The sequence below is a fragment of the Onychostoma macrolepis genome, chromosome 07 (assembly GCF_012432095.1).
Source record: "Onychostoma macrolepis isolate SWU-2019 chromosome 07, ASM1243209v1, whole genome shotgun sequence".
Lineage (NCBI taxonomy): Eukaryota > Metazoa > Chordata > Actinopteri > Cypriniformes > Cyprinidae > Onychostoma > Onychostoma macrolepis.
In genome coordinates, this window is record NC_081161.1 from 39,370,845 (window position 1) to 39,396,977 (window position 26,133).

Sequence of the window (26,133 nt, forward strand, 5' to 3'; positions counted from 1 at the left end):
CACAGAAAAACCCCAAAACAACAACCTTAAAATTCCATTTGCACAAGCAATTAGACATGATTATATTTGCATATATTTACTTTAACAGCTTCCAAATTAAATGCATATAGACTGAAAATCATTTATATATATATATATTGCACAACAAAGTCGAAGCAAAGGTCGTTTGAGCAATTTCAGAAAGCACAGGACTGAGTGCAAGTGTTTCTTCAGCTTCGAGCAGTGGAAGACTAAAATACTGTCAATAAACCATTAAAGATCGTATTTCAATTCTCAGATACACAGATCGGACATTACATTGAACTCTGTTGCCTGAGCATTTCCAGATAATATCACAATATTGTTCCTATGTGTCTGTAAGTAGTTAAAGTGTCTCTAAATTCTGTGTAAATGCCATATAAAAGCCTTACTACTATATGCCAGCTCTGACCAACCTCACCTAGTATCAAAGACGGCTTTGGTTTTCTTTAAGTTAAAACATCAGTTGTCTTATTTTTGCCAGTGCCATGAAAATCAGCACACTCACTTAGAGATGTTGTGATTCTGTGTATTTTTGATGCATCAAATGCAGCTTCACAATATAAAGACAGTTACATTCACCATTCAAAATGGCTCAATATGAATTCAATTTAACTTAAGCACACATTTGAAATAAGAAATAACACAAGAGAGGTTTTAAACATTGTTATTATTGCCAAACAGTCCAACAAGAGCACAATTATCCAGTTATAAGTGCCAATGAAATGACATTGTAACATGTAAAAGGTTTAGCTGAACAAACACTCTTCTCCTGTAGAAGACCTGGCTTATTTGAGAAAACAGTAACGGTAACATCCACACATTAACTTAAAGGGATAGTTCACCCAAAAATGTAAATGACCCCATGACTTTCTTCTTTAAGACGAATACAATCAGAGTATTAAAAAACATGTGCTGGCTCTTCCAAGCTTTATAATGGCAGTGAATGGTGGTTGAGATTTTGAAGCAAAATAAAGTACATCCATCCATCCATCATAAAAAATACTCCACATAAAGACCTTCTGAAGCGAAGTGATGCGTTTATAAGAAACATATCTATATTTAAAACTACATGCAAAAGCTAGAGATTACAGTTTATATAGATATTTTTCTTACACAAATGCATTGCTTTGCTTCAGGCCTTTATTAACCCTCTGGAGCTGTGTGGAGTATTTTTTTATGATGGATGGATGCACTTTTTTTTGCTTCAAAACCTTAACACCCATTCATTGCCATTATAAAGTTTGGAAGACCCAGGACATTTTCTAATGTAACTCTGATTGTATTTGTCTGAAAGTAGAAAGTCATACCCCTAGGATGGCTTATTTTCAGTTTTGGGTGAACTATCCCTTTAAGAAAGTCATGCTCTTGCTCACATCTAATTAAAGAGACAGAGAGAGAATATTCTAAATACTGAAAGCTGAACAGTGATGGTTCACTGTAGCAAAGCTGAGAGATGCACACTGACTGACAGATGTAGTGTAGTATCAGCAAATCTCCACAATTCACATGTCTTGGTCTTTTGAAAATATTATCTCACACAAAAATAGAACAATCCCTTGAAGCTGCCTTCAATACAATCAATTGCATGTTTTTCATAAAAGTCAATTGGCACTTTATAACAGTCTATTTCCAAAGCTTCACAAAAAAACAAAAAAAAACATAACATACAACACCACACACGATTTTCTTTGAAAAGGGCGAATGAGTGTTGCTCACTTTCAACAGCATACAAACACTTGAGCCTCAGACTGAAATTAAACATATTTATCTTTAAAAAGCCACTTTTAAAGTTAAGTATTGTGTAATGGTTAAAAACAGTAGTGAGATATGAATCTGAAGTAACATGACATTTCAGTGAAGGGATTCTGAAAAACAATTCTATTTTCCTTTCAAATGAAAACACAAATATCCATATCTCACCTAAAACTCGTCAGTTTTAAGTATATCAGGATGGTAGTCTCTAAAACACAGAATAAATGTTAAGTTTCTCAAGAAACCTCAACCGATTAAAGCCGGAACCTTTTTGGTTACAGTAAACCGTAACAATCCCAATACAAACAATATTTTATAGTTTGTATGGGCCGTTGATTGAAATACACTTTGTTTAATTTCGTTCTTCATTCATTTGTGAAACGTAATCAGGATTAACCAACTGCTGGTTTTGTTAGATGCTGCTACACACAGAAGGAGGAGGACATGCTGTAATGGCTGTTATGAAGATCTTCAAGACGGTGGGCTGTCAAATGTTTCAGAAGCTCAGACAGGCATCAGTTCTTCATAAAGTCTCTGGTGATATTCTTCAAGACCTTTGTGAAGATGAAAGCATCATGAGCAGATGTGAGGTTAGTGTATGTGAGACATCAGCCCTGCAGGTCAAACGTCCTCAGACAATGGCTAGAGCAGCAGTACGCGACAAAACTCACGGTGGTTCTGTGTGAGAAATACAAAGAGCAAGAAAGAAGTTAATTTCCAAACATTTTTATGCAAATTTTGAGTTTGAGCATAATAAAATCTAAAGGAAAACTCTTGATATGAACTTTTAAAATATCTTTGCCTAAAAGTTCATGGAATTGTGTGCTTCTAATTTTAAAACAACAGTTCGGACAGGACCCTTTTCTATTCTAACATGACAATGCCTCTGTGTATAAGGCAAGGTTCAAAAAGAAATGATTGATTTCGTCAGTGTGGAAGAACTTGACTGGTCTGCAGAAAGCCAAGTCCAAATCCAAGTTGAACACCTCTGGTGTGACTTTAGATGCAGCTCTTGAGCCAAAAACTCTTTACCAAACGCCAATGACTTGTACATACACTATATGGACAAACGTATTGGGACACCCCCTTCTTCAGAACAGAGAAAGGCACTTCTAAAACTGTGGCAACAAAGATGGAAACATAATTCATGTATTTAAAAATTGTATTTCCATCTCTGTTGCAACAGTTTTGGAAGTGTCTAAAATGACTGTACCCATATGTACAAGTCATTGGTGTTTGTTAAAGAGTTTCTGGCTCAAGATCTGCATTTAAAGTCACACCAGAGGTGTTCAGCTGAAGAACAACTTTCTGCAGACCAGTCAAGTTCTTCCACACTGACTCAATCAATCATTTCTTTGAACCTGCCTTATACACAGAGGCATTGTCATGTTAGAATAGAAAAGGGTCCTGTCAAACTAACACACAATTCCTAGAATATCATTATATGCTTAAACATTAAGATTTGTACTCATGGAAATTACTAAAGTAGTCAAACCTGTTCATTACAAGGGGGTGACCCAATACTTTTGGCAATATAGTGTATATTAACATCTTATATATGTATATACAACCTATTTTAAAGTGTTACCATATATATATATAACACATGGTAACACTTTATAAGAAGGTTCCATTTGTTGGTTCATTAGTTAACAACATTAGTAAACATGAACTAAGAATGAACAATACTTCTACAGCATTTATTAATATTAGTTAACGTTAATTTCAGCATTTACTAATGCATTTTTAAAATCACAAGTTGTGTTTGTTAACGTTAGTTAATGCACTGTGAACTAACATGAATAAACAATGAACAACTGTATTTTCATTAACTAACATTAACAAAGATTAATAAATATTGTAATAAACGCATTGTTCATTGTTTGTTCATGTTAGTTAATACATTAAATAATGTTAATAAATGACACCTTATTGTAAAGTGTTACCAAAACATCTTGATTCGGTAATCATATTATAAAGAAATTGTTAATAATTTTCAATTACAACAAATGCTAATTGCTGATAATTTAAAAAATAAATTACAAATAGCAACCAATATATTGGCCTTAGCAATATATATTGATTTACCACTAATTTCTGCACCTGTTTATGCCAGGCAAATATTATACGCCAAATCTCTTTGAAAAAGTACAAACACGCCTTTCGTCAACAAGCTACACTCAGTATCTAACATTTAGGATTAGGGATGTAAGACTAAGTAAGAACAATAGTAATATTACTCACCTTACCAAAAACCAAATAATGGAGTATCAAAAAGACAGAGGTCAAAGCAATCTAATGTACATTTTTGGTATGGTTAGCTTAAGTTAAACTATCTCACAGGGAACAAGCTTTCATACCTGAAATCAAAATACATGTGCATGTTAATGTGTGCGTTTATAAGGGAGGTCATGTTCCTCCCACAACATACATGCTTTCACAAGGCTGGTCGATGAAGTGCTATTGAAACAGCGAGGGTTTCCTGGTATGAGTTCCCAAAACACACACACACACACATACATACACACACATGACCTGAGACTGAATATGGAGAGTATTACAGGAGTGAAAGAAGCAAATGGAAAAGAATTCCCTTAAAAAAAAATCGCCTTTCTCTCGCTCGCACCCCTGAACCGAGCACCGCTCGTCTCCAAACATCAGCCGAACACTCAGGGTAGGAGGTAATTGGCGAGTGGATTAGATCTCTTAATGCACGTGAAGTAGCTGAGAGCAGCAGTCGAGCAGGATGATTGGGTTACGCTGCTGGATGCTGATACCAAAACCACAGCGTTGCATTACAGATGGAACATGACGGGCAGCGGAGCAAGCGCTGCTCATTTCAACCAATCAAACGCACGGGAAGATGAGGAGATAGAGGAAGTGACAGGGGTCAGAGAAAACAGCGTGAGAGAGAGAGAATGAGAAGAGACAGAAAGCAGGATAGAAGTATTCTGAATGTAAGAAAACTTGAATGTGTGGAAGTTAGGATGTTTTTGTAAATGAATATGCACATAACAATCCCAGAATGCAGGTGCATTTAAAGGGGACATGCACTACCATTCAAGTAAGATATTTTTAATGTTTTTAAAAGAAAGCTCTTATTGCTCAACAAGGCTGCATTTATTTGATCAAAAAATACAGTAAAACCTATAATATTTTGAAATATTATTACAATTTAAAATAACTGTTTCTATTGTAATACTTTAAAATTATTTCTGTGATGCAAAGCTGAATTTTGAGCATAATTACTCCAGTCTTCAGTGTCACATGATCCTTCAGAATTTGGTGATTATTAATGTTGAAAACCACTGTGCTGCTAGATATTTTTGTAGAAACGGTGAAATTTATTTTTGGGATACTTTGAATAGAAATTTCAAAAGAAGCACAACATAAATCATAAAATAACATGTATTTATGGTCACTTATGATCAATTTAATGCCTGAATAAAAGGATTCATTTCTTTACAAAATCTTACTGACTTCAAACTTTTGAATGATAGAAAATATGATTTTCCTTGATCTTTGCTTAAAACGGATGCTATAATTAAATTCAAGTCAAAGGTGATGCATAATCAAAGCGTCAGAAAGGGGATGCAAAATGGTAAACTATTTTGTCTGTAAGAAACCTTGAATAATATTATAAGTGGATAAAATAAAATAAAATGAAATGAAGTGTTGAATATAAACATTTTAAATGCAGAGTGACAAATAGGAAACAAATGGAATTTTGCATCAGTACCTCTTGTGCACTCCTGCGAGTGCGGTCTCTCTGAGAGGAAACAGTTTAGGGTAGACGATGGTGAACATGGGCTGACTGCAGCGGTGACAATGTCCCAGAGGCCACCGCACCACATCCAGCAGACTCTTGGGTAACAGGAACGGCGTCAGGAACCTCACATCTGCACACAAGACAGCAGAACATGAGAACATTTAGGCTGGTGAATGTGAAGGAACATGATGCTTTGTTGTGGGTTTGTTTGCGACTCTTACCCTTACTGGTCCAGTTGTGGGCCGCATGTAGGACTCTGCATGCCAGCTCCTCCAGAGGCAACACGCGGTCAGTCTCGGAGCCGATGGCCTTCACTTCAGAGGGCAGAGGGAAAGTCACATCTCCCAGCGTCAGACAGAGCTGCTTCACATCAGAGATCTGCGCAGCTAGACCACATCTGTGCATGCAGACAGATAAATAACATCAAGTGAACACAGACATATTAAAAAACTAGGAAACTACCACACCAACTACCATTCAAAGCTGTATACACTGCCAAATCAGCAACTGTGATACTTTTGTAATTGACTTATAATGTCGGAAAGTCTTGCATTTTTCCACCCAGAATCTGCTCGGCTGTGGGATCGGCGAATCTCTCTTGGGAAAATATGCAGCGAAAGCAGCAGAATGTTTTAAAAGTCAATAAGTCAAGTTTACAGCTAACAGAACTAGTTTGGAGATTTACTATAGCAAATCTTTAAAAGATATTCAAGAGTTTTGTTGTCTGTCTGGGGAGAGTGAGCTCTGCTTGCAGGGTTACATGTGTGAAAAAAATCAATGTTGTTTACTTTGAGACGGATGGAAAGTCTGACCGAAGACTCTACACACATTTTCCACTAGTTTCTGTGGCACTGTTTGTCCAGTCACTCACAGGAATCTCAATGAGCTCCACTTTGTTGCATGCTGATTCATTATTGTGTTCAATTTATTTCAGATTTATTCTGGCCATAATGTCACATAAATTTAAAAAACAACAAAATAAAATAAAATCTAATTCTCTTGTACTTAATACATTTATTTATATATGTCTGGCCTATGAATGAGCTGGGAAAAATAATGTTAATTTCTGTGAATTTAAAAATTTTTTAAAATGCGGGACAATGAACTGACAGTTTTCATTCAAAAAGACAGAGATCAAAACATCAAGCACAAACACATGGCACTGCTAAATCTGACATCTATTTATTATAATTGGTTTATGTGAATATTGTTTTGAGTTCACTTAAATTAAAGGGGTCATATGATGCGATTTCAAGTTTTCCTTTCTCTTTGGAGTGTTACAAGCTGTTTGTGCATAGATAAGATCCCTGAAGCTGCAAAGACTAAAGTCTCAAAACCAAAGAGATATTCTTTATAAAAGTTAAGACTCGACCACGCTCCCTAAAACAGCTCATTTAAACACGCCCCCACATGTCTACGTCACGGTGTGGGGAGATTTGCAAAACACCGCCCAAACGTATACGGAGTGAAAGAAGGTGTAACCATTATTCTCGCTGTAGTGTTGTTGCTGTCGCCGGCACCATGTCCTGGAGATGCTGTGTTTCGTTGTGAAAGCGAAACTACTTTGTTTGGGCTTCCAAAAGAGGACACGACTAGAAATCAGTGGTTAAGTTGTATTTACAACACTGTTCCAGGAAAGTTCAACCCAAATATTAGAGTGTGTGCAGCGCATTTTACGGAGGACTGTTTTCTGAACCTGGGAGAGTAGCCTACAAAGACGTTTCTATAAAGTGGGGCAATTCCAACTTTGCAAGGACAGTCTGGTGCTTCTGACTCACTTCCTGTAAGTACGTTTTCTTATTTAAAGAATTTGCCACTGACTATTCAAACGCGAGTTTTGAGCTGTGTAGAGTAGTGCTTGTTGTTTCTCCGATCACAAATGCAGAGATGGTAATGTTTACATTTACATTTATGCATTTGGCAGACGCTTTTATCCAAAGCGACTTACATTGCATTCAAGTTACAGTTTTTACATTTTATCAGCTCTTGCTTTCCCTGGGAATCGAACCCATGATCTTGGCGTTGCTAGCGCCATGCTCTACTATTTGAGCTACAGGAAAGCTTTTTTTATGTTTACGTGGCGCGATGCAACGTGACGTGTAAAAAGACAGTATAAGTCATTATAATCAGTAATTATGTCCCCACTGGATGCAACAAATGCCTCGTTTATAATGGGTTTTATTGTTTTTTTTGTCGTCGCGCCGGGACACGGCATCACAATACAGTAAGGGGCATAACATTTCTGTATCACGCTTGAGGTATTCGGCCAATCACAATGCACTGGATAGCTGGCCAATCAGAGCACACCTCGCTTCTCAGAACGATGAGCTTTGTTAAAATCGGCGCGTTTCAGAAAGGCGGAGCATAGAGGAGCAACAATAATGTACAGTATGTGGAAATAATGTGTTTTTTGAACCTTAAACTGCATAAACACATTGCATTACACCAAATACACAAAATAATGTTCTATTTAGCAACATCATATGACCCCTTTAAAGGTTGTTATCATATTTTATATTATCATATTGTTATCATATGTTCTGTAATTGTTCATAAATGATAAATAAAAACAATGTTAATATGATCACTTCTTTATGCTGTTTCCACATTAATTTGGAGATTCAGATGAATATATACTTATGATTACACAATTAAAATGCTAAATGTGATTAATCATGATTAATTACAGAAATATGTGCAATTAGATAGTTAATTTCTTAATGGATCACCAGCTCTACTTTATAGTAATATTTTTTTTTAAACGCCAAGTTTGGAATTTCACTACAACAACAAACTTACCCACTGCAGCCGATGACTTTGTTATAAAGATACGATGGAAGTCCCTTCAGATTAGCGTTGTTGTCCACAAAGACAAACTGCAACTCCATGGAGCGTCCCAGATCTGACAGAAATATAAAACATCAGTATATCAGCAACAATGTCAAATAATTCACCTGGTATTTGTCCAATATATTTCAAGACGTCAAAAGCAAGAAACAGAAAACCTTTCTCTCAAAGATGAATAACTTTTAGTCTGTTCTTTACAAAAAGCCATCATATGGTTTCACAGAACTTATATGGATCCCTTCAAAAGTTTGAGATCAGTATTTCAGTAGCATTTATAAAAAATATTTTTAAAAGAAGTCTCCTATGCTCACCGAGGCTGCATTTATTTGATCAAAAATACAGTAAAGATCGAAATCTTGTGAAATATTATAATTAAAATAACTTTTTTTTTTTTATTTGAATATATTTTAAAATGTAATTTATTCCTGTGATGCAAAGCTGAATTTTCAGCATCATTACCCCAGTCTTCAGTGTCACATGATCCTTCAGAAATCATTCTAAGCTGATTTCCTGCTCAAGAAACATTTCATATTATTACCAATTTTGAATATTTTTTTTTCAGAATTCTTGGATGAATAGAAAGTTAAAAAAGCATTTATTTGAAATATTCTTTTTTGCTACATAATAAATGTCTTTACTTTAAACTTAATGAATTCTTGTTGAACAAGAGTATTAATTTCTTTCAAAACAAACATACAAATAAAAAAATCTTACTGACCCCCAAAATTTTGACATTTTGTATAAATGTAAAGGTAATTTTCTTGACAGCACGGTCATATCTTCTCACCCAGGGGCAGTGATGTTAGGCAGTTGGCAGCCATGGAGAGCTCATTGAGGTCAGGCAGCAGACAGAGCTGGCGAGGAAGGCAGTGCAGCAGGTTGCGGTCTGCCGTCAGGCACTGCAGGGACGGACACTGGTGCAGACGCTCCGGAAGAGTCCTCAGGAGGTTCATGGACACGTCCAGAGTCTCCAGCTCTCGGAGATCTCCCAGCTCTACCAATACAAGCACATATACATTTCTGTTAAAGTTTCAATCAGGTAAAAGCAGGATATTGTAATCCTAGGGAGTCACTTTATGCCCTCTGCTGGCAAAAACAGGAGTTGGTACTTTATGTGACATTGAAAAGGGACCAAAATTGTGTTAATGCAAAAAAAAAAATAATAAAAAAATATCACACCTTCCCACATGGGTGCAATGCGTGTCACTAGTTAAATATGCTTGAAACTGGTGGAACAATTAACTGTAAAACACTTAGTTTGGAATAACTCACATATGATAAATTAAAGCCATGAACAGTCTCGGCTTCAGATGAAACACTGCCCAATTAAAATGGAAAACAGCAATAAAAATACCGATATAAAACAACTGCGTGTTTTGAAGCAAAGCATTTAAAGAGAGTGTCAAAGAGCTTAATCATTTCCCCACAGTCTCTTTATGAAGTTTTACTCCTCAGAAACATTTAAGTGTCATGTTGAGCACAAAAATCAAAGTTTCTTCGCTGAATGAAATATAATAACTCCAGGTTTAAAAGCTTCTGCTCATGCAGTTTCCTCATACTCGGCTTTTGAGTGAGAAATTATTTGATGCAGTTAAAGCTGCTTAACTACACAGGGGGAAAAAAAATGTTACAGATAATGTCTATGAATTAAACGGACTGTTTAACTAGAAACATTATTAATTACACCGTTGCAGGAAGGCAGCACTGCATTTATATTCCACTCTCATTTTTCACAATCTTCTGCAAATAAAATTCAGTTCGAACCACACAGAGCTCCTTCAGCGTTTGGAATATATCCGGTTTATAAATGCATGTACAGATAAAGCTAAATTATTTTCTGTTTTAATTGCCGCATGTAGCATGTAATTAATTGTATTCAATCCAAAATATTATTTTGAATATTCTTAAGCATGGTAAAGCAATAAAACCAAATATTTTTTAGATTAATGCAGATAAATGTTTGCGACTCACCTTGCGGGAGGAATTTCAGTTGATTGTTGGCCAATCGCAGATGTCGTAATGAGCGCAGCTGACCGATCTCTGGACAGATGACCTGAAGAGCGTTGTCACTCAGGTCCAGTGACTGCAGCTTCACTAGATTGCCAATTGCTGGAAAGCAACATTATGTATCATGTAATGCATAATGTGCCTGACATCGAAATATGGCTATACACACTGTATAATCATGAGATAACATTACCTTGAGGAATTATCGCAATATTGTTTGAGTGCAGGTACCTAAATGAAACAGATAGATTGGGACTATGTTTCATAATCTTGTTTTTCATCAGGTGTAGTACAAATGTAGCCCAAATAATTATATTTTACCAAACACAGACTCAACCAATTTACATCATATAGCTATTGTTTATGGGTGGGTAAGAAAATGTCCCACAGATTCAGGGACCTCTATTGGACAACAGTAATATTACAGTTGTGCAACACACTGACAACTAATATAACATTGTTAAAACACCAAGAAGAGTATAACACAGATTAATACTCACAATTCTATCAGGTTGGGAAGTTTCTGAGCCAGGTTCTCTGGCTAACAGGAGGAAAACAGTATTAGGATGCAAAATATATTTATAATATTTCAATACAAAGCAAAAATGAAGACTAACAGCACTGGGACTGAGATCTTACAAGTGTTGTGAGGGAGTTTCTCTTCATGAAGAGACGCTCCAGGAACTGCATCCCTTCATCTTTGAGGAGCTCCACAGGGAAATTGTTGAGGTTTCTGTAGTTCAGGAAAAGATTCTTGTGTCGCTCTTGCTTGGCCATAAAAATGGCTTCGTGGAGTTCAGAAGCCATGGCTGTAAGAACCGTCCTTGGCCCAGAGAGTTTTTCCCTCTGTCAGCTTCTACTTTTCCATTCTGAAAGTAACATTTCTTAAAGATTCATAAAGATTTCTAAATTTAAATTATAAATAAATATATTTATTAAGAAGTAAGACAAAATTTACAGAGTAATTAAAAATAAAAAAGGACAATATTACAAAAATAATATAACATAAGCAATAAAATAATGATAAGACATAGCAGTAATAATACTTAACCCATTGTTCCTTATTGATTTTATCGAATCAAAGGTGAGATGCATTGTACAGAATGACAGTAACAGGTTTACACATGTTTACCAGCAACAACATTAAAGCATTTATGTAATGTCAGATACTAAAAATAACGATACACTAACAGTATGTACCAAGATGAGCTCACATAATGATACTGTGCTGTACTGTTATTCAATTTCATAACACATGATGAGTGTAAACATAAATTAAGTCTCTACAAAAATCTAATCATCGACCACTTGGCAAATTGTTGCTTTTTGGAATTAGCGAACCATTAAACTGACCTATGCAATACAAAACACAACAACGAATATCAATAATAAATCGTAACTTACATTGCATCCCTGTAGTGAATGAAATATGAATTATTCCCTCTTGAAAACCTCTGGAGCCTTCCGTCTGCGAGCAAACGCGTCACTCGATACAGGCAGAGAGCATCATGGGAAATGTAGTTTTTCCTGCATCAAAACTCGCTAGCGAGAGCAAACATAATTATAATATAATATAATATATAAGTTTTACTTTTTCTTAAGAGAATTGTTAAAGCATCCGTTTAAATACAGTTTGGCTTCATTAATATTCATCAAATTTATATTATAAGAAGAAAAAAAAAACAGATCCTACAGCTAATTGTTGTTATAATAAATCTATTATATTACTAAAAAGCAATTTCAATGTACAGTTTATTTGTCTTTACGAACAACAAATGTTATGCTTTTGAACACATTTGATGCTTTCAGGAGTCGATGACAAAATTAAGTTGCTCATGAAGTCATTGTTATTATTAAAAGCTACTGCTACCATATTCATTAACAAAGTAAAAAAATAATGAGTAATTTAATTATCCTCATGCATGAAATCACTTAACATGAAAGTCTTTTCTGAGACATTTGAACACTGTACAAAATGATTGAACCATGTGTTTTATGAATTCATAAATTCACTGAAACGCAAAAAAAAAAAAAAGACTTGTAGCTTAATGCAGGTGAAAATATGCTTAATATGTTAATTTAATTCAAATCTAATTATAACACTAATATTAATATGGCGTGTCGAATGCATTCAGTATAATGCCAAAAATAGAGTTTACAGTTCTGCTATGATTATTCACCCTATTTAATATACAAAAACAAATCACAAAGCAACTTATCTGTATTATCAGTAATATTTGTTTTGTAAACCTCACAATATCTGAGCAATGTGCCATCATAAATCCAATATTCCTTTTTTTTTTTCAATTTTACAAAAAAGAAAGAAAACACCACAAATAAAGTTAATAAGTGCCTTTTTTTAATCAGAACAGCCAGGTTTGAACAGACTTGGACCACAAAACTTACTCCATTCTCCCCTCCCATTCTGGATCTGTAACCCTCTTTATATACCAACACATACATATCCAACACGTCTCAACTGAACAACCAAACATTATGCTCAAGGAGTGAAATGAAATGACATGAAACACAACACAACCCAACCCTTCTTCACGTTCTAGATGGCTCCATCAGATCAGGAACACCTCTAATGCTCTCCTCTCAACCCTCACACACTCACAGAGCACACTTTAACAGTCTGGACTTCAGAACGAGCATCTGGTGAGATGATGGAGAGCAGCAGTTTCCAGCAGCAGGGTACAAGTGAGCGCCCGTCCCTATGACGGCCACCTTCAGCCCTGAGAATATCTAGCCCATAGTTAACAGATCTGGAATTGAGAAATCAGCCATTGGTCGGGTGTTACGGCTCAGAGAGGAGCATTAGGACGGTGTGAGTAACAAAAACCATGAAAAAAAAGCAGGGAAAATGACCAACATTGGAAGGACGTAACATTGGTAGCACTATACGATCATCGTTTTTCTTGTTTTTCTCCAAAACACTTCGCAATTATAAACATTTCCCTTATATAAAGATATTTGAGTGAAAAATTCTGGATATTTACAAGAATATCTTGTTCTGGATTTACATATTTCACAGAATATTATTTCAGTTTAATCAGCTCAATATCTGCATGAACAATAAACTGGTGTGAAATACGACATGAAGAAAATTCCAGCATTTCTCCAACCATTTACATTTATATCACATCTGATTCATTTAAATTACACCCAAATGGTTTGTTTGCTATTTTGCGTGCTTATATTTTGTTTTGATTTTTTTTTCTAATAATTAAAAAAATATTCATATAACTCAAGACAACTCTTCGTAATGCACATTTGATGCACCTGACAGCAGCGAAAAACTGTAAATCTGTTTATACCCAAAGGTTTTGTTTCAATGAACATTTGGTTTCTGATGCAAATGTAAAATTCCAATGAATGCGTAACAAAAAAAGGAAAACAGAACAATGCCAACAGTGGGATTTCAGAGACATGAAAGGGAGAGGAGACCAGAACCAGTATATAACTGAAAAATAAATCCATTCTAATTATTCCATCTAGTGACCTTTGCCCCCAAGTTAAAAGATGGATAAATTAAACATCATTAAACAACATTCCAGCACATTTGGAGTCAGACCTGTTCTTGGTTTAATCTCACAAATAAATAATAAACAAATTTAAGCAAGATCCGGTAGGAAAGAAAGCAGCTAGTCGTACAAAATGTCCGTAACTCGGTAATTTCTCCACTCCGAGATTGTGGTTTGTAGCGTTTATGAGGTTTTACCCAGATACAGAGAGCAGTAAAATTGTCCTTTTCATGAAAAAGGTCAGATGTACTTTATATATAGGTACATAAAAAAAGAGTGAGGTAGATAAATGTCTGAAGGAAAAAAAAAAAAGTCCCCATGTCATGAAAAAAAAAAAGCATATAAAAATACCGAAAATGTAATCAAGGGGAGGTTTTACAGTGATTATAAATGTATCACAAAAAAAAAAAAAAGAAATCAAAATAAATAATGAAAAGAAAAAGAAAAGAAAAAAAGGCCAGGATGGGGGAAAAAGAAAAAGTGAGTTTTTCCTTTGAAAAATCCTTCAAAAAAAAAAAAAAAAAAGGTCCCAAAAACTGGCGCTCATAGTCAAACCTGTTTCTTAAATCGATATAAGTCATCTATGTTACAAACACAACTTCTGCATAGAGATATGCTGAATCATATCTGTATAATGGTTTATCAGGCTCTGCTCGGAAGGAAGGAAACGCAGAGTTTATAAGATCAGGGCCTTCAAAGGGCGGCAGGATCAGTCACAAATAAGGCTGAACAATCAATGTAAAGAAGTCGAAGTTTAAGCAATGAAATCAATCCAAAATTTGCCAAATTTTAAGTCATACTCTGTTGATTAAAGAGGAATGAATAGCAAGACAAGAACACATCGGGGTCTGAGACCGAAACTTTTAGGATTCTTGACCTGAGAGTATTTGTTGCGCATTAATGTGATGAGAGACACAGTGTCGAGTTGTTACAGAATCACGTCGCTGGGTGCCGCCGTTAATGGCATAAAGACAGAAGATAGTGTGTTTTGCTTTTAAAGAGAGATAATCTATCAAAACAGAAGGGATTAAACAAATTTTCATTGCAAAACTCAACTGTTAGGATGAACCCCCTACTGTTTTTCTCATTTTGCAGAACTATAAGCATCATAAAATGGACTGTAGTGGAAAGGCAAAGGATTACACCTGAAAAATCTCTTTACATTTATATATATGTATATATATATTACAACCACAAAAGAAAAACAATAACAAAATAGCAGCTTTTTTTTAGCACAGACATATAGATGATCAATCTGAACTGTAAAAAAGGTACAAAAGTGATCGACAAACGATGCACACGCTCTGTGGTCCGACGTACGACTGAACAACCAAGCGAGAGAATTGCTGTGAACATTTCAACTCCATAAAGCCACAATTTTAAAACTTTTCAGCTTCTTTTTTATCCGAATCCCTTTTAAAGTTTCTTTAACATCTGCTGCATCTGTTGTTCGACTTTTGAAGTATTCCGTGCGAAATACATTTAACCCTAAGCAAGAAAAGTGGGAATCTGGGAAATATCTCTCTATTGATTGTTTTTAAAGGAACAGTACACCCAAAATTTGCTGAAAATGAACACACCCTCAGGTAGATGAGTTTGTTTCTTCATGGAGAAATGTAGCATTACGTCACTTGCTCACCAATGGATCCACTGCAGTGAATGGGTGCCGTCAGAATGAGAGTCCAAACAGCTGATAAAAACATCACAATAATTCACAAGTAACTGGAGCAAGTGTTATTATGGACTCGTATTTTAGCCGGATACAACAGTTTGAAATTAAAACACCTTGATGAATTTATTTATTTTTTATTACAAACAAGCAGCTTTTCACTTCACAAGATGTTAACTGATGGACTAGAGTGGTGTGGATTATTGAGATGTTTTTATCAGCTGTTTGGAGTCTCATTCTGACGGCACCCATTCACTGCAGAGGATCCTTTGGTGAGAAAGTGATGTAATGATTTTCAAATTTGTTCCGAGGAGGAAACATCTGCATCGTGGATGGCCTGAGGGCGAGTACATTTTTTGTACATTTTCATTTTTGGGTGAATTATTCCTTTAAGCAGGTTTGGATCACCAGGGTAAAAAAAAAAAACTGTTGTGTGTATTTTGAGGAATATGGATGCAAGGGGAATTAAACGACAATTTGGCAACATAAAAAAAGAAAAAAGAAAAGAAAGACATTTGGCAGATTTGAGAATTTCTTCTCCACCAAGTTGCACAGCCAGATGATTTGGAGAAAACGGAAGCCGAAGATCTCCGTACCCAGATCCGAGTTGGGTCATGGGAACGAACTTCTAAGACGGGCGGAAGAAAAAACATCTCTAATTTAGACGCACGTCTTTGGAAACAAAGACAAGAACAAGTGCTTCGCCGTTGGATTCGCTTAGAGATATGCAGAGCGTGCCGTAATAATGCCACCGTACCACTACTGGCTCTGATAGGCCTTCAAACCAGTTTTGGAAGTTTAGAAAAGTAACAAAACGTAACAAAAACAGTCAGCCTATCGAGTGCGAGAGTGAAGGTCATGGTTTTTCAGTCAGTGATCCAGTCTGTGGAAATAACAAATGAGTTCATGTCAATCAATTCAACGATTCAATCGAAATACACAAAAAACAAAGAAATCCAAGCTTTGTCCGTTGAGGTATGACTGAAAAGATTGACTCTCAGTTTGTACCATTTTGTCTTTCCTTCTCTCTTAATTTCATATTTCTTCTCAGGAGACCACACAGTGGCTTGACAGACAGAGACGTGTCCGGAAACCGTCGATCAGCAAGCCGACGACTGGGGCAAAGGCAAGGCACGCTCGTTCTTACGGCCCCCGTTCATGTGAGCGTAAGGCTGGGTCTCGTCAAACGGGCTCCGGAGAACCATCGAGGGCCCGTTCGCCGCAGACGCGGGGAGCGGGTGCTTGTCCGTGGAGCTGGGGGAGGAAGGCGGCGAGGACGGGCCGGCCGGGGTGGTGGAGCCCTGGGACGCAGGGGCGCACTGTTGAGGGGAGGCCAGAGAGGGAGCGAGGGGCTGCAGGCTGGAGGACGGCTCCAGAGGAACGTTCTCCATGGTTCCCACGTTCTCCATGTCCAGCTCTTCCGTGTCCGGAGGTTTGTTCTCCTCGCTGTAGAAGAAGCTTGTCTCCTTGAAACACGCCTCCAGGTCATCCTTGATGCTGCTGATGATCTCCAGGAAGGATGGCCGCATTTTGGGGTTGTACTGCCAGCACATGCGCATCAGTTCAAACCTGAAAGCACACAAGAGCACATGAAGAGAAGTTCAGCAACATGGTCCTTGAGAAACATTCAAATTAGCTGTTGTCCAGTCAAAATGAATGACTGATATTTGGCCATTTAAAGATGATCAGCATCAGAAGACATCAATGTATTCATGAAGAGTTAAGGTCAGTTACAAAGTTTCTAACAACAGATAACTGGAGAAAAAGACACACACACACACACACACACACATAGACCAAGTCTCTAAATTTTAAATAATATCAGTATATACACATTATAAAATGCATTAATGTATTTATTAATTTGTATTAATTTAAAATAATTCATAATAAAAATGAATACTTTAATTTAATGCTGAAAAATTGATTAATCGCAATTAATTGCATCCAAAATAAAAGTTTGTGTTTACATACTGTGTGTGTGTACTGTGTATATTTATATGAATATAAAAATACACACACATACATGGGTAGTTGACAAATAAAAATCGGACTGTGTCCTATGGTGTGACATAGTAAAAATGTAGAAAAAAAAAAAAACCCCCCACAAATAACATGAGAAAAATGTATCTAGTTCATTCCTAGAGTTACAAATAGCACGAGTGAGGTTTATCTTCGATGTTAGAGGTTTTTTTTTCTTTTTACATTTTTCTATCACACCATAGGACAAATTGATACATCAACTACCCACATGTATATATCTAAAAAATATTTACACATATAATTCACATTTAGATATGATTTATATTATATACAAATATATACATACATATATATATATATATATATATATATCATGTTTCTTAAATATATAAGCACGTTTGTATTCATGCATACAAATAAATATATACAGTACACATACATTATGTAAACAAATTAATCGCGATTAATCGATTCGACAGCGCTACTTTAATTATAAATATTTCATAATTTAATTATCACTACATATTGCCGATTGAATTTTGTACTATTTAACATTATTGTCATATATACTGCTATTATAACAAAATCAAAATATTACTCATAAGATCTTGTTCATACCGCCAACGCCTACTTGCCGCAGCACTGGACAACAGGTGGCAGTGTGACGAATCTCTAACATAAACATGCATGCTATCAGCGGTTACGTCCTAAACACAGCTGCAGTGAGCTCATGGTGAATGCTGTGACCTCTTTACTGCACAGCAAACACACAACTGTGATGAAATCACACTGCAGAGCTGGAGAGAGCTGGAGAGGAGGTTACACGGGGGAAAAAATAAAAGCATACGATCTCGCTGACACTCCAGCATTCCAGTTCACCATTTTAATTATACACAAACAGGCTAAGAATACCAGAGGAGTCTGCTGAAATAAATACTGGGATCCCTGTGCCAGCTCACACACTAGTGGAGTAACACACACCATTAGTCTTACAAACACCAGCGCCGGCTACACACCCACACACAGCTAGCGCAAACATCAGCTGACAGTTACAAATACCCGTGCACCACATACACAAACATTCACACCAGCAAATCCAAGTGCGGTATTTTCGCCGTCTCGCACACACACACACACACACCGGGGCTTTTGGCTCTCCAGCTGTGAGACAGAGAGACTGGACTCACTGCCCTCGGAGCCTCCAGCTTGTTTTTCCTGCATGGCACTAAATGAAGTTTCCATTGATGGGGAGCTTCAGGCTGATTTTAGCACCTCCAGTGTTAAAAGTGCCATATGAACAAGACTAAAGCCTACAGTAACCTTTGGAAGGACAAAGTATGGATTTTTTCATCAAGATGATGATAAATTGAGTTCAAAATGCAAGTGAGAAGTTTTTTTTTTTTTTTAATTGTATTTATATATTTTATTTATAGATTTCATGAATTATACGATATTACATTACATATAAATTAGTGCTGTCAAACGATTAATCGCGATCAATCGCATCCAAAATAAAAGTGTTTGTATACAGAATATATATGTGTACTGTGTACATTTATTATGTATATATAAATACACACACACACGCAAAATTGTGTGAAAATTGTTATATTTGTATATTAAATATATTTATATACAATATAAATCATATAAACAAATATATACACATAAATACATGTAAATATATACTGTATGTATGTGTATTTATATATACATAATAAATATACACAGTACACACACACACACACGTACTAATCGATTAATCGTTTGACAGCATTAATATAAATATAAATTATAACTACAAAAATATAACAAAAATTGTGATTTAATGAATTTTAAATTGCAAAGTTGAGTAAAGTATATATTTTTTAAACTTTCCAAACATTTTAAAGTAAAAAAAATAAATAAAAATAGTATCATTAAGTTTTCTTAAGGTTATGCAAACTTTATTTTGACATTGGTAAGAGTCATTTCAATGATATAATTTCCTGTTTGATGATTTATCATCACATGACTACAAAATCACACTTTTATTTTATTTATTTTTACTTTTAGATCCTAAAAAACATCCCAATGAATTCAACTCAATACAGTTCAAAATAACATGAAACAATGAGGAAAATATGGAAATACGTTTGTAGAAATGTAAATAATAACTTGCAATAGCATTAACATTAGCAAACAATCCTGCGCATGTGTCATATAAAGGCACTGAAAGGTTTCACTCTGTTTTTCTTGTACAGAAAACAAAGTGATCCTGCTTTGATTTCTTTTTTTTTTATTACTAGAGCAAAAATAAAACCTCTGGTGATGTTGTGTGTGAAATATCACTCTTCAATCTCAAACTATCAATCTTCAATCTCATTTGTCAACACTCACAATTTTACTTCTGTGTCAAACAAGAAATGAGTAAATAAAAAGAAATAGAAAAAATCAGGAATGGATTACATACTAGAAATGAGTCAACTGAAAGGAAGCGAGGGATTAAAAAATGAATTATTGGTGATGGCAGCCCAAAAAAGTTTGTAATTTATTTTGATAAAAGGTTACAAAGTATTACAGAATCTACTTTTTAGTAAAGACCAAATACTTTTCTAGTAGGAGGCAGTGACTTTTGCCTTTTTTGGTTAAAAATATCACACGCATGAGCAATGTGTGAAAGCCTTTGTTCTAATTGCTACGCTTCACATAATTGAATCGAATAACTGGACTTCCCTTAGAGATTGAATTTGGGTGACCGTTGGCACTGTTAGTCTCAGCAGTCGTGCGCTGGCTCATTAAAACAAGACAGAGGCAGCGGCAGTGTACCAGCCCAAAACCCTCCCACATGCCCTCCTCCACTCCTGTTCTGCCTGCTTTAACGACCGCTTCATCCTTCCCGGCACTTCTCTCAAAAAGTGTGAAAAGGTGCCAAATGTCGGCCAACCACAACAAAGACGCTAAACCAGATGGCCTTGAGATGAAAATAAGGCACAAGCCAACGCAAACCATTGTGCACTTCCCGTCAATGGACAGTGGACTGAGAAAATGCAAACTGCTGTTTCTCCTGAAACAAAACATCATTGTTCATTTATGTCACCAATGAGTAAAGAGAAAAAAACTGCTTGTGAAGCTTGCTTTTTATTGTTTAGAAAACACACACACACACACAAAAAATTATATATATATATAGAAAGAGAGAGAGAGAGAGAGAGAGAGAGAGAGAGATAAAAACAATATATTTATTATATATTTATATAGAGATATTTTTAATTTTAAAATATTAAAAAGTTTATTAAAATTACATTTTATTATAGCTATATATATATATATATATATATATATATATATATATATATATATATATATAGAGAGAGAGAGAGAGAGAGAGAGAGAGAGAGAGAGAACAATATGTATTATATATTTATATAGAGATATAATTAAATGAAAAATATAAAAAGTTGATTACAATTACATTTTAGCTATATATTTTAAATATATCAAAGATAATATATAAGACATACATATATGAATATATATAATTCTAAATATATGGAGAGAGAAAAATCGCACAAAATTGTTTTTCTGTACCCCTTTCTTCTCGAGACGCACACACCTACCCACCCACCTCCCTCCCTCCTGGTATAATGTTATATTATTAAAAATGTGGAATCCCTGTAGTGCTTTGAGTGCTCGTATGTCACTGCCAGCTCTCACACTTCAGATAAAACATGGACTCGAAGCCAGACGCAACCTAACTCAAACTGTGCCAAAGAAAACCCAGAGCTTGGAGACTCTCACAGATAAACAAATTGTACTTAAATTTAGAGCCCAGCACCCACAGGGAGAGCGTTTAAAATCCAAAACAAATAAAGGCCAAAGTCAAAAACTTTTCGATAAATACCATTAATTCTCAAACTAATCCAGTTTTTTAATGTCTATTCTTGTTTTCAGCTGTGTGATGTTACCACCTGAATCACACAGTAGGTGGCAGACTTTCTACTTTTTAAAAGGCACATTCCACCCAAAATTCTGTCATCATTTATTCACCATCATGTCCTTCCAAACCTAACATGAATATTCATATTGAGAACTTTCAAAATTGCCACATCAAGGTTTGACGTCAATGCAACCAATCTTGGACAGACAACAAGAAAAATGACACTGAATTTTGGTCTGTTCCTCACATTAAAGTATGTGCATCAGTTATATACACCATTTTTATGGTGTTTTGTGTCCTTTTTGGAGCTTGACAGCCCCAGGTCACTGTCTGCTTTCACTGAACGTTGCAGATAGAACAACAATGTGAGTGAAAGATGTGCATTAGATGACTTACAGCATGTCAGGGCAGTTGTCAGGTTTGTCTAGCAGTCCTCCCTCCATGACAAACCGCAGTACCTGCTCATTGGACATGCCCTGATAGGGCTGCTCGGCCAGGGTGGCTATTTCCCACAACACCACGCCGAAGGACCTGCAAGAGGAGAACAGATGAGAAAAGTTGGGATCTACACTGATAGCGACCAAAGTGTCTACAAGATGCTGATTTTCTCTTTTCAATTCGGAGTGAGTTCAGTTGAAAGCTCCCCGCTTGTAAAAATGAACTATTCCCAGATTATGTTTTTTGCAAGAAACATTAATATTTTCACATGTGTGTTCTAATTACCTAAAACTTTCAAATGGGAGCAAGTTGTCATTATAATGAGTCAGCCGCTCAGATAAATTATATAATATAATGTGGTCTGTTGATAATAAAGCTATTAAGCATGTAACAGAAATACCTTCAGTCATGCCTGACTCAAGTAATGCTTTTTCTTTCGGGTCTTATTCTTATTATTTTTCTGCAGATAAGTGTTGTACATCTAAATTAGATACAAAAGGGCTTCAAAAGGCAGCAGAAAATAATCACAGGCTCTGTTCCAAAACCTAATGAGCTGCTTTGTGCTCTATTACTGCCTACATAGATTTAAAAAATGCTTTACACTGGGCAGCAGCTCAGTGTTATACACTGGACATTCCTCAACTGATTTTATAAAACACAAGTATTTGATAAAATTATACATTTAGGTGCACTGAACTATTTGCATCAGCACTTTACAGTGCTGAATTTCATTTTCCTTTGTAATCCACATCTGATCACAATTCACCATACTGAATTCACTTTCTCACTGAGATCGTCACTATGCATTCTGGGGTCCCCCTTTTTTAGTTCACTCAAATATTGAATGATGTTAGATGGAGTTTTAAAATTCATACTATTAATATGTAATATGCATTTAAAGTAATATAATTTCCTTTAAAAAACATCCATACATGATCCAAATCACTTATCCTATATAGGGTTGAGGGGATGCTGGAGTCAGTCCAACACAGCAAACATAAAACAAAAAACACAAACAACAAAAATCACAAAACAAAATGAAACACTAAACTAAAATAGAACAAAACAAACATCACAAAAAAACACAAAACTAAAACAGAACAAAAATTACAAAATGGAACAAAACACAAAAATCACAAAAAAAAAAGCAAAATAAATAAATAAATAAATAAATAAATCATAATAAAATTTGTATTTCATTGTGCTCATGGCAATGCATGTGCATTAAAGAAACATGACACTGCATCATGCTGCTAAAAAGGTACATAATTATATTAAAAAAACATATAAAAAGGTATATAATTTTGAACAGAGCTGGAATGTTGGCCAATATGCACCTATTCTATTATAGTGTGTGCCTTTTGATTCCAACCTAACGTGCAACATCAACTATAAGTAACCCACTGCTCCATTTTGACCTCTCCATTTCAACCTGTGACATGAATGTGGGGCAAGACTGTCTGACAAATAGAAGACAGAAGAACGTTCAGGAAATCTGTCTGAATTTATTTGGTGGCACAAAAATTGCAACTTTAAGAATTGCAACTTTAAGAATTGCAACTTTAAGCCTTTAAGAAACAGCCATTATATTCTGATTTGCAGAATTTTATTTTATTTTTTTCACAATGATACATTTGTAATTATTGACAAAACACTACTCCCATGTCTGATCCTTGTAAAGTTTCCCAGACATTCCTTATTATCAAGGCCTGACGGTGACCCTGGACAGACATGAAAGGTGAACTGTTAGGGCAGACTCTCCAGACACCTGGAAGGAAACTTGAGCATATTGTAATTAAGTTCAATCCTCTTCCTGAACAGGGAGTGCTTGATTCTGATCCTTAACAAAAGATTTAAGCGCAAACCTCCCAGCGAGTCCAAACAGCGACTTATCACGACACGGGAGGACGAATCGACTAAAGATTCCTTGAGGCTCTGGAATGCCGCTCATATCAGCCGCAGCTGTTGCCGTTTCCGGAAAAGCAAGGTCTAGACTCCCCAAGGTTTTCTTTGAAAGTTTGTCAAATGAGACTAGCATATGAGGGAAATGTTTCTAGCTCATATGAGGGCCGATGAGGCTTGATTGCCAGCTTCATTTAAAATATATGGAAAGATGTTTCTCCTCATTGCTTACCGCATTAACGTATGCACCATGTAATGGAAAATGTGTGTTGAGCCGTGCGAGCGTGGTTTTCATTTCTCGTTCAGCTAGCGCAGGAACTGAAGTGGTCACTGGGGCGGTCTTTGCTCAAATACAGATGTCGCTTCGCAGCTGCAAAGACTAGACTGATGTACCCTGATATACTGCGCACTATACGTCTCAGTTAATATCTCTACATGTTTTGAACATCTTGCACACACTGATTCTCTATAGAACACATGAAAGCTTACCAGACATCAGACATGGTGGTGAATACTCCATCTTTGAGGGACTCTGGAGACATCCAGCGCACAGGCAGCAGTCCCTTGCCTCCTTTTCTGTAGTAATCGGTCTCATAAATGTCCCGTGTCATGCCAAAATCTACAGATTGAGGATAAATGAGGTGAAATGACTAAAGTTCTATAGTTTTACTTGAGATTTAGCCAAACAAAATGAAGAAATTCATTACTGTACTTGTTCATTATGGAATAAAAATTGGGGATGTGCAGATGCATAATTCTTTTGAAATATTTGCCATAATTTACTGCAAACCCTTTAATGTCTTGGCTACAGTACACAATGGTTTAAACAATACAAATCTTAAAGTTTCAATGTTGCAACAGAGCTTTTTCTTCAGTATTGTGATCCAGGAGCTTGCAATTTATTGTAATAAAGAAGCGGGTTTAAACAGAAAAATGGGTAACACTTCACAATAAGGTTCATTAGTTAACAAAATTAGTAAACATGAACTAAGAATGAACAATACTTCTACAGCATTTATTAATCTTAATGTTAATTTCAGCATTTACTAAGCCATTATTAAAATCACAAGTTGCGTTTGTTAACATTAGTTAATGCAACATGAATAAACAATGAACAACTGTATTTTCATTAACATTAACAAAGATTAATAAATAGTGTAATAAATGCATTGTTCATTGTTTGTTCATATTAGTTAATACATTAATTAATGTTAATAAATGACACCTTATTGTAAAGTGTTACCGAAAAATGATTGAAGAAATCATTGTTTCACTTTTAAAACATTGAATTTAAATTTAAAACATGAAACGCATGTATGAATCGTTCACAGATCAATAACATGCATTTACAAATAGAATTCCAATTTATGCAAATTTTAAATTTATGAAACTAATAAATACTAAAAATAACAAATATAATAATTAATAATAATAATAAAAACTAATACAGCACTGATATAGTGCATTTTAGTATTTAATTTGTTATGAAATGTCAAAAGGAGTTAAATCTGAGGTGCAATTTGTCAATGCAGTATTTTTACATTTAAAGTCCCCCTGTAGTCAAATATTTTATCCCTTAAAACTCATCTTTGATCATCAAAATTTTTCTTGTGAAAATGATTTTCTCATGCCTTGAAATAGCTTGAATGTAACTCTACACCCTTGCCTCATTTACTATATAGGAATCTATCCCTTGACGTGATTGGTTATTGAATTTTGCGACGTAGCAAACCGAAGGCTGTTTCCAACGTGTTTCTGGGTCAGCCTTTGGGAAACTACAGTTTTAAGGAGAAACAACTCAGCAATGGGGTTGATTAATGGATTGGCACATGGTTTGTCTAAAAGCATATTAAAAACACCACATAGACAAATAAACAACATAAAAAAAACTTGATTTTCACTACAGGGGGACTTTAATAACCGTCTAATTATCAATATTTACTTTGAAATGCCACCAGCTGAAGATAATTTACAGCTAAAATATGATAAAACCCTCTCCGAAAAGCTGTCTTAAAATGTATTCTAACTAGATTACCTAAAATTTGGACGACTAGTCCCTATTTTAAAACATTTCACATGTAAAACACAAGTCAAGAAAAGCAAACACATATTTCCCCCATTTCAACACATACCACCAATTTTGACAGTAAAATCCTCTGCCACCATGCAATTCCTTGCTGCCAAGTCTCTGTGAACAAATTTGTTGGCGTTGAGGTAAGCCATGCCATCCGCGATCTCTCCCGCCATCTGAATCATCTTCTTCAATGGTGGCAAAGGCAAGCTGGAGGTGTTCTGAGGA

At 35.5% G+C, this 26,133-nt stretch overlaps 2 protein-coding genes across 4 annotated transcripts in view; both read right to left on the reverse strand.

Annotated features, from left to right (window-relative positions):
* Window positions 1–533: 533 nt before the first annotated feature.
* On the reverse strand, window positions 534–11,878 carry lrrc28 (leucine rich repeat containing 28). The gene is made up of 10 exons (XM_058783584.1): window positions 11,801–11,878; window positions 11,036–11,265; window positions 10,897–10,937; window positions 10,590–10,627; window positions 10,361–10,498; window positions 9,177–9,383; window positions 8,342–8,444; window positions 5,764–5,939; window positions 5,513–5,672; window positions 534–2,451 (listed from the first exon to the last, which is right to left on the reverse strand). The coding sequence occupies exons 2-10, from the start codon at window positions 11,201–11,203 to the stop codon at window positions 2,382–2,384; spliced, it is 1,101 nt and encodes a 366-aa protein (XP_058639567.1). The 5' UTR covers window positions 11,204–11,265; window positions 11,801–11,878; the 3' UTR covers window positions 534–2,381.
* Window positions 11,879–12,733: 855 nt separating this feature from the next.
* igf1rb (insulin-like growth factor 1b receptor) overlaps window positions 12,734–26,133 on the reverse strand; it is an 87,863-nt gene continuing 74,463 nt past the window's right edge. For all 3 annotated transcript variants that reach the window (XM_058780966.1, XM_058780964.1, XM_058780965.1), the window contains exons 19-22: window positions 25,967–26,126; window positions 24,324–24,453; window positions 21,891–22,025; window positions 12,734–17,161 (exon numbers count right to left, since the gene is read on the reverse strand). In XM_058780966.1, the coding sequence (XP_058636949.1) occupies window positions 16,693–17,161; window positions 21,891–22,025; window positions 24,324–24,453; window positions 25,967–26,126 (894 nt within the window). In that variant the 3' untranslated portion in view covers window positions 12,734–16,692. The remainder of the gene's footprint in view (window positions 17,162–21,890; window positions 22,026–24,323; window positions 24,454–25,966; window positions 26,127–26,133) is intronic.

What these genes read in the sequence shown, in the direction of transcription:
- lrrc28 (XM_058783584.1), bottom strand. Translation starts at nt 11,203, where the DNA reads ATGGCTTCTGAACTCCACGAAGCCATTTTTATGGCCAAGCAAGAGCGA. An exon ending in GAAACTCCCTCACAACACTT is followed by an intron (nt 10,938 to 11,035) that starts GTAAGATCTCAG and finishes TCCTCCTGTTAG; the next exon opens with CCAGAGAACCTGGCTCAGAA. An exon ending in CTTCCCAACCTGATAGAATT is followed by an intron (nt 10,628 to 10,896) that starts GTGAGTATTAAT and finishes TGTTTCATTTAG; the next exon opens with GTACCTGCACTCAAACAATA.